Consider the following 12,976-nt stretch of genomic DNA (forward strand, 5'->3'; position numbering starts at 1 on the left):
TGTGTGTTTATGTGCACTTTAATATATTTTAATGTTACACCTTCTTATATAAAATAAAACAAAGCAAAGGCCAAGTGTCTTATCATTTATTATACTACATAGCATTATATACATCAGTAGTTGTCCGCAACAAATAATGTTGATCTGCCGTGGTACAAGTCATTGTGCAGATTGAAAGAATGCCATCATCTCCTGTTCCGTTGTTGTCTCCTTTTTGTAGTTTTAAATAATGATTTAATTATTTGATATTTATATGCCGCCGTCACGGCTATAATGCTTCTCCGACGAGCCGCTTCTTCTTCGGCTTTTGCCGTGGTACTGCGGGTTACACCAGCAACAGGCCCGTGGACACTGCAGACTAGCGGTTTGCATGTGTACTGCACGTTGACGCGGACACAGACGCAGAAGTATAAATGAAAACTGACGCATAGCCTACGGCGTAAAGGCTACGGCGTAGGTCCGACGCAGAAGTATAAATCAGCCTTTAGTCAACTTTGCTAACGTAGCGTGTTGTTTAGGCTTGTAATGTGGGATTACTAATGTAACGTTAATGGTGTTGCGTTTTATTTGGCTTGAGCTGTGAATTTTCCCATAATCTTCCTGTTGTAATAGATGTGTACATGTACCGCCAGTATACCTTTATTGTATTTGTGGTTGCTATTGTTTTTAAGGACACCATTACATGCCTTCCTTTGAGATCGAAAAGCAGCCTGATTTGGTTGCTGGACTCGTTAAGATACCATGATGCCTTAACCCTTTAAATGTCAGGAACCTAAAAATACCTCAACAAATTACTTTTTGCTACTCAATACTCAATTGAGCTTATAGCTCTTAAGATAAAATATTTATGAAGTTTAACGTTTTGTAAGCTGCTTTGAATAAAATAGTCTGCTGAATTAATAAATGTAATGTTAATGTAGTTTCACCATTGTTGTGTATTGTGTAACCATCATTGTTTTTAGTCCTTTATGAGATTAATTCTGCGCTACCATGTTGTGTTTTTGTCTGTGCATGAAATTCTTTTCATTTTTTTGTAAATTGTCAATACAGTAAGGAAATGTACCAGACACTGTTTTACACTGTTGTTTTCTTACCTTTGTCACTCTTTAGAAATACTGGGTGATTTCTAGGGTTTGCCCTGGCAGCGGTAAAGGAAGAGTAATCACAATTAAAACATCAGGTTTGCGGTGAGTAAAACTTGATTTCCTGTTTTGTACACTTGTTAGGTATTTTATAGTACCATTTTTATGTGGAAAAAATTGTGTTTTCCATTGCACCTGGGGAACTCATACCACATTCCTCACACATTCAAGTCAGAAACATAAGCAAGTAGCCTAAACAAAGCAAAAATATTATTTTGTGAACAAACCCAAATAACTACATCTGAATTAAAAATGAATCTCTTATTTATGCATGGTATTACAACTAACTGTTACATGAAGCAAACTGTAAAAGTTGAGTAATTAACACTACAACTTTAACTACAGACTTGCTTTCCTCTCCCTGATGTCTCAATAGATTATAGATTGATTGTATTATATTGTAGTTAGTGCTGTCAAAATTAGCTCGTTAATGCAGGCGATTAGTATTTTCAGGTTAACGCGTTAAAAATATTTAACACAATTAACGCGGGGCCGGAGCTAGGGTGGGCCACACCACTCACAACTGCTGCTTCTGTCTTTAAGACCACATCAAACGGGAGACTTTTCAGACGCGCACTCCAACTTCGCCTCAGCGCCAGACGCTAGTCAAATGAACACGGAAAAGGTACAGGTGATGAGGGAGCTTCAGTAGAACAACAGTGAACTGCGGTCAGATGAGATGTTGTCAGGCCTAGGGCTGGGTATCATTCAAAAATTTTCGATCCGATACAGATACCTTGGCTTTGATACTGGTTCCTGAACGATACTTTTTTCGATACCAATTTTATGAAATCCATTTTAACAAGATTACATTACCTCAAAAAACTTTTTGGTTTTATTTTTTCAGCTTATTGACTATTTTTTCAGACTCAAAGACTGATCTCCTGAGCCATTGCACAAAGGAACAAAATGTAACCCACATGTAACATGTGTAACACACATCAGTGCACACAGTTTTAATAAAGTTCAAATAGTTTTCAGTTTCCACATTTTTTAGGCTACATTTACACTAGTGCGATTTTGTTTAAAAACGTATAGCTTAGACAGAATCATCATTTCTATTCATTTTCCGCTGATTTACTGATGAGCATTAGCTGCTTCCAGCGCTGTCTGCCTATGTTTTCTCTTCTGCAATCACTGTTCTGACTCAGAGGAACTCATTCACTGCTCATGTGTCAATCATATTACGTGTTCATAACCCACCCTTTCTCTGATTGCGAACATCCATTTCACTTCCGCATTCAATTCTGTACATAAGAAACCCAGGAAAACATTTCCACGGATGAAACATGAAGCTCATAAACGCAATTATTACAGTATATGATTTTTATGTGATTTTCATGAGATTCTGCCTGTGCTCATAATAATACAGGGTGTTTACATGAGAAATGATAAGCAGGTGTAGTGATTAGCTTGATATAAAAGGCTACAAATAGCATATTTCAGCAACATTATATGGACAAAACACACATTAGAAGTTATTACAAACACTCAATGGTGGTTTAAAGTGAGTTTTGAGTAAAAGTGTAGTATAAATCTTATAAATTGGCTTATGTAGCATGATGCTACAGTGTGCATGAATGATCACGTAACATGCGTTTTCGGTCGTGTAGTGTGGATGGAGATCTTTTCTGAAACGCTGTGAAAACGCCAGTATGGACGAGGATCCTTTTCATTTTAAAACAGTTTTTAAACGAAAACGCACTAGTGTAAACGTAGCCTTACATCTATGGGGGTCGGACGCTTACACACTACAGCCTCACGTGTGAGCCGCGTCTCTGGGTGGAACCGGCGTAAACTAGTGTTTTTCCTGGATGCCTCCCCAGAGCCAATCACCAGCACTTGATTTAAGTACATCAAGCATGCTGCACGCTTACTGGCTCACTGACGTTGACCAGGTTAACCCCTTCGGTATCGAAATTTGGTACCGAATGACAAGACACTTTTCAATACTCGATGGTATTGAGGCAATTCGGTCGGTGCCTAAAAAGTATCGAGCTCGATACCCAGCCATAGTCAGGCCATGTCAGTAAAAACGAATTTCCCTGTCCTGTCAGCAGTCCTGTCATACAGCACGTGCTTTTCAGTTGCACACACAAATGCGGAGGCTCGCGTTGTTTATCATTTCATATTAAAGTGCAAAAGACACTACGAGCATGCAATGTTGTAGTTATGTCGTCAGTTAAGTCCTAAAGTTACCAAAACGGGGATTAAAGCTGCCTTAAATCTGTGCATGTTTGTTATATATCAGTCACATTTAATAACATGTCTCTGAAATGCAGTGGTTTTCAAAACTGTCCTGAAGCACAGCACTGTCTCCCTCATCTAACACAGCCGATTCAACACGTCAACTCATTAGTAGAGACTTAAAGAGCTGAAGTGAGTCAGAAAAGGTAAAGAGTTGTGAGAAAATATGATGCGTGCCTGATCCGCGTCATGTTCAGCAGTGGCAGCTCTTAAAGCAGCCAAAATAACCTAATATCCCAGCTGCTGTGATGTCTGTTAATCAAAGTAAATGTTAAAATTGCTAGCTCTCAATTATACTGTAATGTTGAGTGGCTATAGTCAGTGGTTAAATATTAGGGGGGAAAAACTATTTCATAGAGACATCAGTAGTATTGGTGGATTGTAGGGGTGGGACAAAATATCGATATGTTATATCGTTGTCCTTCTCCATGCTATACGAGAATCAATACACTGGTGCCAAATATCGATATTTTAATTACAATAAGGCACTCTAAATAGATTTCCCTGCTTGCATTGTCTAAAAATGCGTGGAAATCACGTCTGCGCCATTTTCTTCCAAAGCGCTCTGAGCAACCATAAACCGCATTCTCTGTGAAGATGGGGAAGCACAAGGAACCAAAGGATAAACTGATTTCCAGAAACTGTATTAAGTCTACTGCTATTAGGGATGGGCGATATCTTATCGTTTGCGATATGCCGGTAAAAATTCTCCACACGATAAGAATTCGTCTTCCCACGATAATAATGATAAAGTCTAGTTGTTGACTGTTTGATAACTTTGTTCAGTTTCTGTATATTTACTACTTGCAAAAGGGCAGATGTAAATATGACATTTATTATAATGGGTTTATGTGAGGATTGTTTTAAGTTCACTTAAATTAATTTAGAAATTGTTATTTTTTTTAGTCTTATTCATTACAGCGAGGTGGTCTTTCTGCTGGACCTTAGGCCTGTTGCACCTCCTATGGTGCCTATGGTACTGTGTGGAGTGACGTGAAGAAAGGCGGACATGAAATTGAGCAGCTCCTGAATCTACAATCTGGAACAGGTTTGGATAGGGCTGTACAGTGCAACAAAAATCGGTCTGAGCCTTGAGTAAATGTACCACAGTAGCACATGTGCAACACAGATTTACATGTGTATGAGTCGTTTACAAACCTGTTGTCCAACAAAGATATTTTAATTTATTGACATGCTTTTCCTCCATATTAACTTCATAACATAGACGAGTGTTTGAAATAACTTATTTTTGTGATCAGACCTGGTTTTGTGTCACAGAATAAGGCAGAAATCATACCATTTTATAGCATTATATACAGTGATAAAGGCTATGTCGATTAGCATTGCATTATAAATATACTTTATCCTTATAAAATACCCAAGATTGCTTGAACACAAACCATATATTGTCGCAATCGTATATAGATATCGTTATCGCAATAAATATCAGAAATTATCGTGATATATATTTTTAAGCCCATATCGCCCATCCCTAACTGCTATATATATGTTTATGAAGATGAGAACTAAAAAACTGCCCCGGAACAGCTATCAGTGTGGACCATAGGCACCGATCACGTTATTTTTGCGGAGCGCATATTCAGTCCGTGAGTAGCCTAACCTATCAGCTCTAGTGGTTCAACGGATCACAAATCTCACGGTTCGGAGCACATTACAGTTTTTGACCCACGGAATCGGATAATTTTTCGGATCAGCAAGAAAAGAAAAATATTTCAATTTAACTTGCTTTCCATTTATTAAATCTCACGGTTCGGAGCACATTACAGTTTTTGACCCACGGAATCGAATCATTTTTCGGATCAGCAAGAAAATAAAAATATTTCAATTTAACTTGCTTAGAAATGTAATAATTAGGGAAAATAACCCTGCAAAGTTTTCACTGTATAAATTAAATATAGATTTTTTTATCACAGCTGTTTTGTTGTTTGATGATCATTAATGACAGCAGCAGTATTTATAGGCCGCTGTCCCTTTAAGACTTGATGCATGGATCCGATATAATGATTCGCATCACATCCGATTTCTTTCTCAGCTGTTTTCATTCACTTGAGACATAACTGACTGCGTGTACCTGAATGATTGTCGAGATGGGTATTTTGTCATAATTTTATGTGTATGTGTCTGTTCAGAGGATTCAGAAGAGGATTCAGTTCGGTGTTTGCGCGCCGTCTGAAACGCGTGTGCGCGCTTCATGTGTGTGCGGCTGTGCGCGTAGAGAGCAGCGCGCGAGTAACGAATCGAGTTCCGTTTCACCTTTTCTCTCTGGAATTGTTTAAAATTCACTTGCTTGTGTAAATACGAACAAATGATAAAGTTACACTCTATTATGGTTACATTTTGCAATTAATCCGCGGATCACATGTGTGCGAACCCTGGGGCTTGGTCCGTGCGGATCACGGATCAACTACGTTCCGTTTAACCACTACTCAGTTTGGATCGCAGGTGGATTTCTCTCACTATATGAGTGAGTGTCGCCGGCATTTCCAGTTTTATGTGAACAAAACTGGATGCTCTCCCTCTCTCTCAAATATTACAAGTGTGTGTTATGCAGTGGTTACCGACCGGCAGAAACATAAATCTGCACCTATGGCATGAACGACGAAACAAAACCTTGTCAGAGCAATAATGAGGCATAGAATTGTGCAGTGTGTGTGCTTGCCGCGCGTCTACATTTGAAATGGCATTGATAAGCAGTTAAATGTGTTGGTTTACACACAAAGAAAAGTGTAAGCGTTTAATAAGTCCAAGAATAAAACGATTCATTTACTTAAAGGGATAGTTCGCCCAAAAATGAAAATTCTGTCATTATTTACTCACCCTCATGTCGTTCTAAACCTGTAAGACCTCCGTTCATCTTCGGAACACAAATTAAGATATTTTTGATAGAATCTGAGAGCTCTCTGACCCTCCATAGACAGCAAGGGTCCTTACACGATCAAGGTCCAGAAATGTAGCAAGGACATCGGTAAAATAATCCATGTGACATCAGGGGTTCAACCGTAATTTTACGAAGCTAAAAGAATACTTATTTGATTTTGATTTACAGAACTTTTTGTGCTGTTTTCTAACAGTTTGGACTTGAATAAAGAGAGAAAACTTGCACTTAACCTTTTCACAGGTATTTTGTTTTCATAGTTAGACAGATATTGTGATGTATCATTATAGGATTGTCTAGCAATATATCGATTATCGCAGAATCGTTGTACCGTGATATTATCATATCGTGAGCCATGTATCGTATCATGAGGTAACCTGCGATTCCCACCCCTAGTGGATTGGTGGATGCCATTTAACAAATATTAAAAACATACTGTCTTTGTTGTTTCTACATTAATTTGAAGATTGAATGTGAAAATTATTGCAATATAAAAGTATATTTAAAACCTTTAATGTTAGGTGAAATTAATCGCGATTAATTTCAGAAAAAATGTGCGATTAATTCTGTTTTTGTTTTTTTTTATCGATTGACAGCACTAATTGTATTGTTTCTGCAATGTTTCAAATTGCCACGCAACGTCCAGCATCACAACTCGGCAACTAGTGCATGATCTAGAATTCAGAGTTTCCCACTTAAATATGCCTATGTACATAAAAATGTGTTAACAAGTAAATAAGCACATTGCATTGCAATTGCAATTCATTGCAAATAAGCACAAGCACTGTTGAAATCTGCCTTTGCAAATATTTTACTACTAGTCAGAATTATTTTTTTGCTCCATTGTCTCCATTTCCCCCTTATCTTAAAAAGGAATTTAATGCTTTAATGATTTATGTTGTGTAGTGCAGAATAGAAACAAAAGAAGGTTGATCGCGATAAACTTTTTCTCACAGGCAAAAGTGTGAATATTTACTTAATTTTTTATGCATACAGCTTGTTAATTGCTATCCTGCATTTATTTACACTTACCTACATCAGTTTGCTTCAACATTTATTTACCATCTTTTACATGATGTTGTCCTTGCAATCATTCATTTTTAATAAATAAAAAATGTCATTGTAAAATGTATATATATATATTCTGTTTATTGTGCTATCAAAAAGAATGTGTAAGTGTTGGATTCAGTAATTTATGTTTTTTTTTTATCATTTATATAACACTGAAAATTACTGAAAAACATACTGAAATAGAAATTGTGTTGCTTTCACTACATGGAATACTGTTGTAAAAATTAAAAAATGTTTTAATGTGCCAAGTTAGAAATTTCCCTGCATAATTTACAGTATTATCTGAGAGACAGTTTTTTGTAAATAAAATGAACATTATTATTAAAATGTACTCAAATTACTCTTAATTGAGAGCTTGTGAGTCAGTTTCACAACAATTTGGAAAATCTATATCTATACCTAGCCCCAACACAAATACCACAATGGTAGTACATAGGGCTCATTTAGGTAATGTAGATGTTGCTCTAATAACTACCCTGGGCTGCATTTCCCAGAAATATCATAAGCCTAAGTGGATTGTTTAACGGTATGTATTATGAATTATGAAAAAGCTAAACATTTTAATTATGCAAAGATACATCACTTGCAACAAAATTTATTTGTGTCTTACGTTTCCTCTCCTTTCTTTTTTTTTTCTTCTTTTTTTTTTTACAGATGGCAATTTCTGAATTGTGGCCCAGCACCTCAAACAAGGCAGGCCATATATAACAAGGTTTACATCATTGTATTATGCTCAAATGTCACATTTTCCTACGGAGTTGGGGGAATTGATGATTGATTTTATAATCAAAGACTTTTAAGGATAGATTTTTAATTCTTTTTGGAATTTTCTATTTTATTGAGCTTGGTAGAGTTGCCATTTTAGAAATATTGTTACCAGTTTTGGCTTTTTATTAAATGTATATAGAAACTTAGCCTTGTTTTATAGCAACTGAAGTGAGATTGGACTTTATTTCCTGGAAAATAATTCCAGTAGTCGTTGATGTATTTTTTTAAACATCTCACATAATATATCATGTTCCCTGTTTCCTAAACGATTTAACTTTATACCTCAAAAGAGGCTACCTTTGGCTTTGTCATGATGGCTTATTCAATGGACTCTATACAAGAGTTAAGTGGAGGAGATGCCTTCATCTGCACAGAGTGTGGTGAAGGGTTTAGTCAGTACACAAAACTAGTCGAGCATATGGCCATTCATGGACTTACTGAGATATTTTCCTCTGATGGTTTAAGCTTTAGTAATGGTAGTTGTATCAACACATCTATTGAGGTTGCTCTCCATGAAAACGGAATGCTCACTGTTGTTGATCAATCTGTGTTGTCTAACTTTACTTTCTTGTTTGGGAAACCTTCATCCAAGTCATTATGGTGCCAACCCCCTAATCAAGAAGCCTTGACTTCATCTAAGATACCAGAGAAGGAGTATACTCAGTTTAAGTGTGAAAGATGTGAACAAGTGTTCAAAACCCCAAAGAGCTTACAACTGCATCAGCAGTACCGTGCCCTTGAGAAGGGGTTCAAATGCACTCTGTGCTGCATGGTGTTTAATGACCGGGAAAGTCTGCAGAGCCACCTTCAAACCCATGCTCATGAACGCTTTTATAGTTGTGGACACTGTGGAAAGCGATTCTTAAGACAAGAGACCATACTGTCACATCAAAAACAGTGGCATAGATCTGTTGGTTCCAAGACTTTGAGTAGATCTGAGGAAAATCGAGGAAATAATATGGACAGGTCTTATCCTTGCAAAATTTGTGGCTTGCGCTTCTTTTGGTTGTCTGACTTGCAAAGCCACCTAAACAGTCATTCTCGCATCAGCAGGCCATCCAGTGATGTAACACAAAAACAGGAAATGCTCGGGGAAGAAGAAAGTAAGAAAAATGTCAGTAATTCACTCAATGAGCTATGTCGGTGTGGCCTGTGTGGGGAACATTTCAACCAAATTTCAGATTTAAGAGAGCATCATAAAACACAGCATCCAGATGAGGTTGAAGTAAAGGACTCTTCAGGTTTACCGGCTAAGATGAAACGGCAGTACCATAGTGTAATGCGACAAATGGTTACTAAACAGCAAAAGCAGCGAGTTGATCCACTAAGGTCAAGCATAAGAGGAAGACCTAGAGGAGTGAGCAGAGCCAATTTTAGTGGTAAAATATTTTCCTGCAAACTCTGCCATTGTGTGTTTTTACACTCAAGCAGTCTTTCTCGTCATATGCGTTACCATAAGGGAACTCTGCATGCCTGTGTTTACTGTGGAAGACACTTTCCACAAAGATGTGATGTCACAAGGCATGTGGCCATGTACCACAGTTCAGCGCTTCAACCTAAGGCTCCTGGGGAGTCAAAGACAGAACATGAGGTTAAAAACCATGAACAGGAACCTGTGAAAGCATCAACACAAACAAAAAGTGATAGTAAACAAGAAGAACTTGAAGAAGAAAATCAGCCTGCATCCAAGACAGATTACCTGTTACTTGGTTCTCCTTATAAGGGAACTTACAAAACAAGGATGAAATACAAATGCAAAGAATGTTGTAGAGTCTTTGGGCTACTTAGTGTTTATCGGCGACACGTGTATTACCACAAGCGAAGTCCCTGCAAGGTTCTGCTCAGTTGCCCTCTCTGTCCAAGCCGCTTCACGTTCCTCTCTGCTTTAGATCGCCATCTTGAATATCATCATAAAGGAGACTCTAAGAATGATGGCACAAAACCTCCTGAGACTAATATAGTTGATTCCAAAAGTCAGCAAGGAGAAGCTGATGCTGAAAAGCCTAATAAAAATGCTGATAATGGCATGTCGTTGGAAATAGTAAATGAATCCACTGAATGTTCTCAGACATAGAGATCCACAAAATGGCCAAAAGTATATGGACACCCTTATGTAATGAACAGGTTTGGCTATTCCAGCAATTTCAGTGAAGACAAATATAAATGCTCAACTATAAAATGAAATATTATGTGCTTTCAATTTTGTCTCAACAGCGAGGACCCTTTTTCTATTCCAGCAGGGCAATGACCCTGTGCACAAAGCAATGCTCTACTGTTTCCCGTGTTGAAGAAAGTGAATGACATACACAAATCCACTACTGAGCACATTTGGGATGGATTGGGAATGCAGACTGTGAGCCAGAATTGTTTTGCTTGATGTTATTGCCTGACCTTCTTGATGCTCGTGTGTCTGAAAACAGTCTTCCATTCCAGAAGAGTGGAGTTTTGTTATAGCTGCAAAAGGAGTGATTAATGTCATACTTTTGAAAATAAATGGTTGACGAGCATCAGAGCATCATTTATCCCAAAGGCATTTAGGTCTTCATGCAAACTGGCACTGTTCTTTTGGAAAAGAAAAGGGCCCTCCCCACATAGTTGCAACAAAGTTGGAAGCACAGAATACTCAAGTAGATCATTGAATAGTATGGTGTTAAGATTACAATTCTGACCGGAATGCCTGGAGAAAAGCCTTTCTAATAACTGATAATTAGAGGAGAGTGTCCGCAATGAAGATATAATGTATATCAGAATTTTCAGAATGCTCAGTTATAGTAAATAAAACTTTTTAAACTTTGAGTGTTGTACTTGTGTAACGTTTGGCTCCTCGGATGTACCAAATGAATACTGTTGTTTCATGTTTGTTGCATTTGTTGTATATAAAAATGTTTCCCCCAAAATCTCTCATTTGCATTTTCCAATTTTTGAATAGGAAATTCAAATTCTTATTCAAGCTAGGTGTTGACACAGTATGCATTCACAAACCAAAGGGACCCATATAAGAACCATTATAATGACCAGAATGTTTGAAATTGTACTAATGAACTGATGAATTTAGAGCAAAGCAGAAGTTATTAATCCTGCTATTCATGTCATTTGATCTCTCTTTGCTAAGAGTTGATTCAAGAACACATTTCTGCTGCAGTTAGGGAAGTAAGACTTTTAGCTTTTTTTTTTATAACTAACAGTGTAGATTTAAACCGCCCCCCCCCCAACCCGCACCCCCCAGGTCTTTACACAGACTAAACACCGCATATGACATTTTTTTTTTTTTGTACAAATTGTATTTTTTATTTTGTATAAGTGGTGATGCAAAACATATTTTGACTATTCTTAAACATCGGTAACATATTTTGTGCAAGTCTAGTTCCACTTGTTTATCAATAAAGATAATTCTGTATTCCCATTCTAAGGCCTGGTAATTGTTTAATTTATTTTTCATGTACCAAAGTTATTGTTTTTATGCATGCAAATATTGGTAGACATTTCTTTGACCTTATTTCAGGCTATGCTAAATACATGCATTCCCCTAGTCTTTAAAGACCTTAAATTTTGTTGCAATAATTGTGAAGATTTAACTTTTTTTATCATGAAGAATCAAGGGGAAATCAGTATTCATTTTCTCATTGACACGTTTTGAAAAAATATGGTCAAATAAAATACACTGTATCTTAATAAAAATTATTTTAGGTTTTGAAAACCTGTGTGATGTAGGGTTGGGTATTGTTCGGGTTTTTTACGATACCGGTGCCAAATCGACACTTTTAAAGTGGTACCGGTGCCTGAACCGATACTTTCAAAAAAGAGCCACAAAACTACGGTCGATGACATTAAAGAATGTTTTTTTTAATTGAAAAAAAAATTCTTTAAATTAAACAATATATTAAAAGTTTAAATTATACGGAAATAAAATATAAGTAAATACAAAACACAGCAAATTTTACATAAGTTCAATAAACCTAAGCCGCCTAACCCAACTACAATAATTTAACACTAAATAACAGTTACAGTAGGCTACTAATAACAGCAAAGTAGTCTGTATTCTTGGCAGGGATGCAACGGTTTAACACATACCTTGGTTTTTAAACCATGGTTTTCGGTTCGGTTCGGTTCTGATGGCTTGGCACATTTTTTTTTTTTTTTTTTTTGCAAATTGCAATTTAAAATGTAATTTTTAAAACAAATTAACCAAAAAAATCCTTTACACTTAAGTAAAACATGGATTATCATATGTGTACTATTTCTTTTGAGAGAAGTATTGTTTTTCCTATTTTTACCCAAAGGATGGATTGGCCATTACTGAGGGCTATAAACTAGAGATACGCGGATCCGTTCAAACATCACCCGAATCCGCTGCTTCAAACAAATTATCCACACACCTTTATTTTTCTCTGATTTAGACATGGGAGTCGGAAGCAATAAAAATGTGGGTGGGTCCAACATAGTGTTAGTGTAACTGTTATTCAATGATGCAACAAAGACTATGATGCCTTTAAAGGCAACAGGTGAACAAATGATGAGAATTCAGTTTAATAGCAGCTAGTTTAGTGGCAGCATGTGAGCACACAGCCAGACCCACCTGAGTGGCAGATATGCTACAATGCTTTGTTTATCTTGCTGTGTAGGGAGAGTGCAGCAGGCGCGAGTACTGAAAACACGGAATGGAGTTTAATTTATATGGACTCTGAATGAGCCAAGCGGAATGGATTTGAGGAAGCAGCAGTGTGGAAATCAAGGCTGTAGCTAAAATGCAGAATGGAGTTTAATTTATTAGGGCATTCCTCAGTTGGAATGTATTTGAGTGGTAGCGCTCTTAAAAGTGAACAAACTTATGCGCTGAATTGGAGATGGTAAA

General features: G+C 37.0%; 1 protein-coding gene across 1 annotated transcript in view; it reads left to right on the plus strand.

Moving 5' to 3' along the window:
- LOC107657669 (zinc finger protein 91-like) overlaps nt 1-11,339 on the plus strand; it is an 11,607-nt gene extending 268 nt beyond the window's left edge. The window contains exons 2-4 of the mRNA XM_016445845.1: nt 1,111-1,187; nt 8,011-8,068; nt 8,717-11,339. Coding sequence (XP_016301331.1) covers nt 8,894-10,198 — 1,305 coding nt within the window. The 5' untranslated portion in view covers nt 1,111-1,187; nt 8,011-8,068; nt 8,717-8,893 and the 3' untranslated portion in view covers nt 10,199-11,339. The remainder of the gene's footprint in view (nt 1-1,110; nt 1,188-8,010; nt 8,069-8,716) is intronic.
- The last annotated feature ends 1,637 nt before the right edge of the window (nt 11,340-12,976 follow it).

The sequence above is a fragment of the Sinocyclocheilus anshuiensis genome, unplaced genomic scaffold, assembly GCF_001515605.1.
Source record: "Sinocyclocheilus anshuiensis isolate Anshui unplaced genomic scaffold, SAMN03320099.WGS_v1.1 scaffold43, whole genome shotgun sequence".
In the NCBI taxonomy this organism is placed as follows: Eukaryota; Metazoa; Chordata; class Actinopteri; order Cypriniformes; family Cyprinidae; genus Sinocyclocheilus; species Sinocyclocheilus anshuiensis.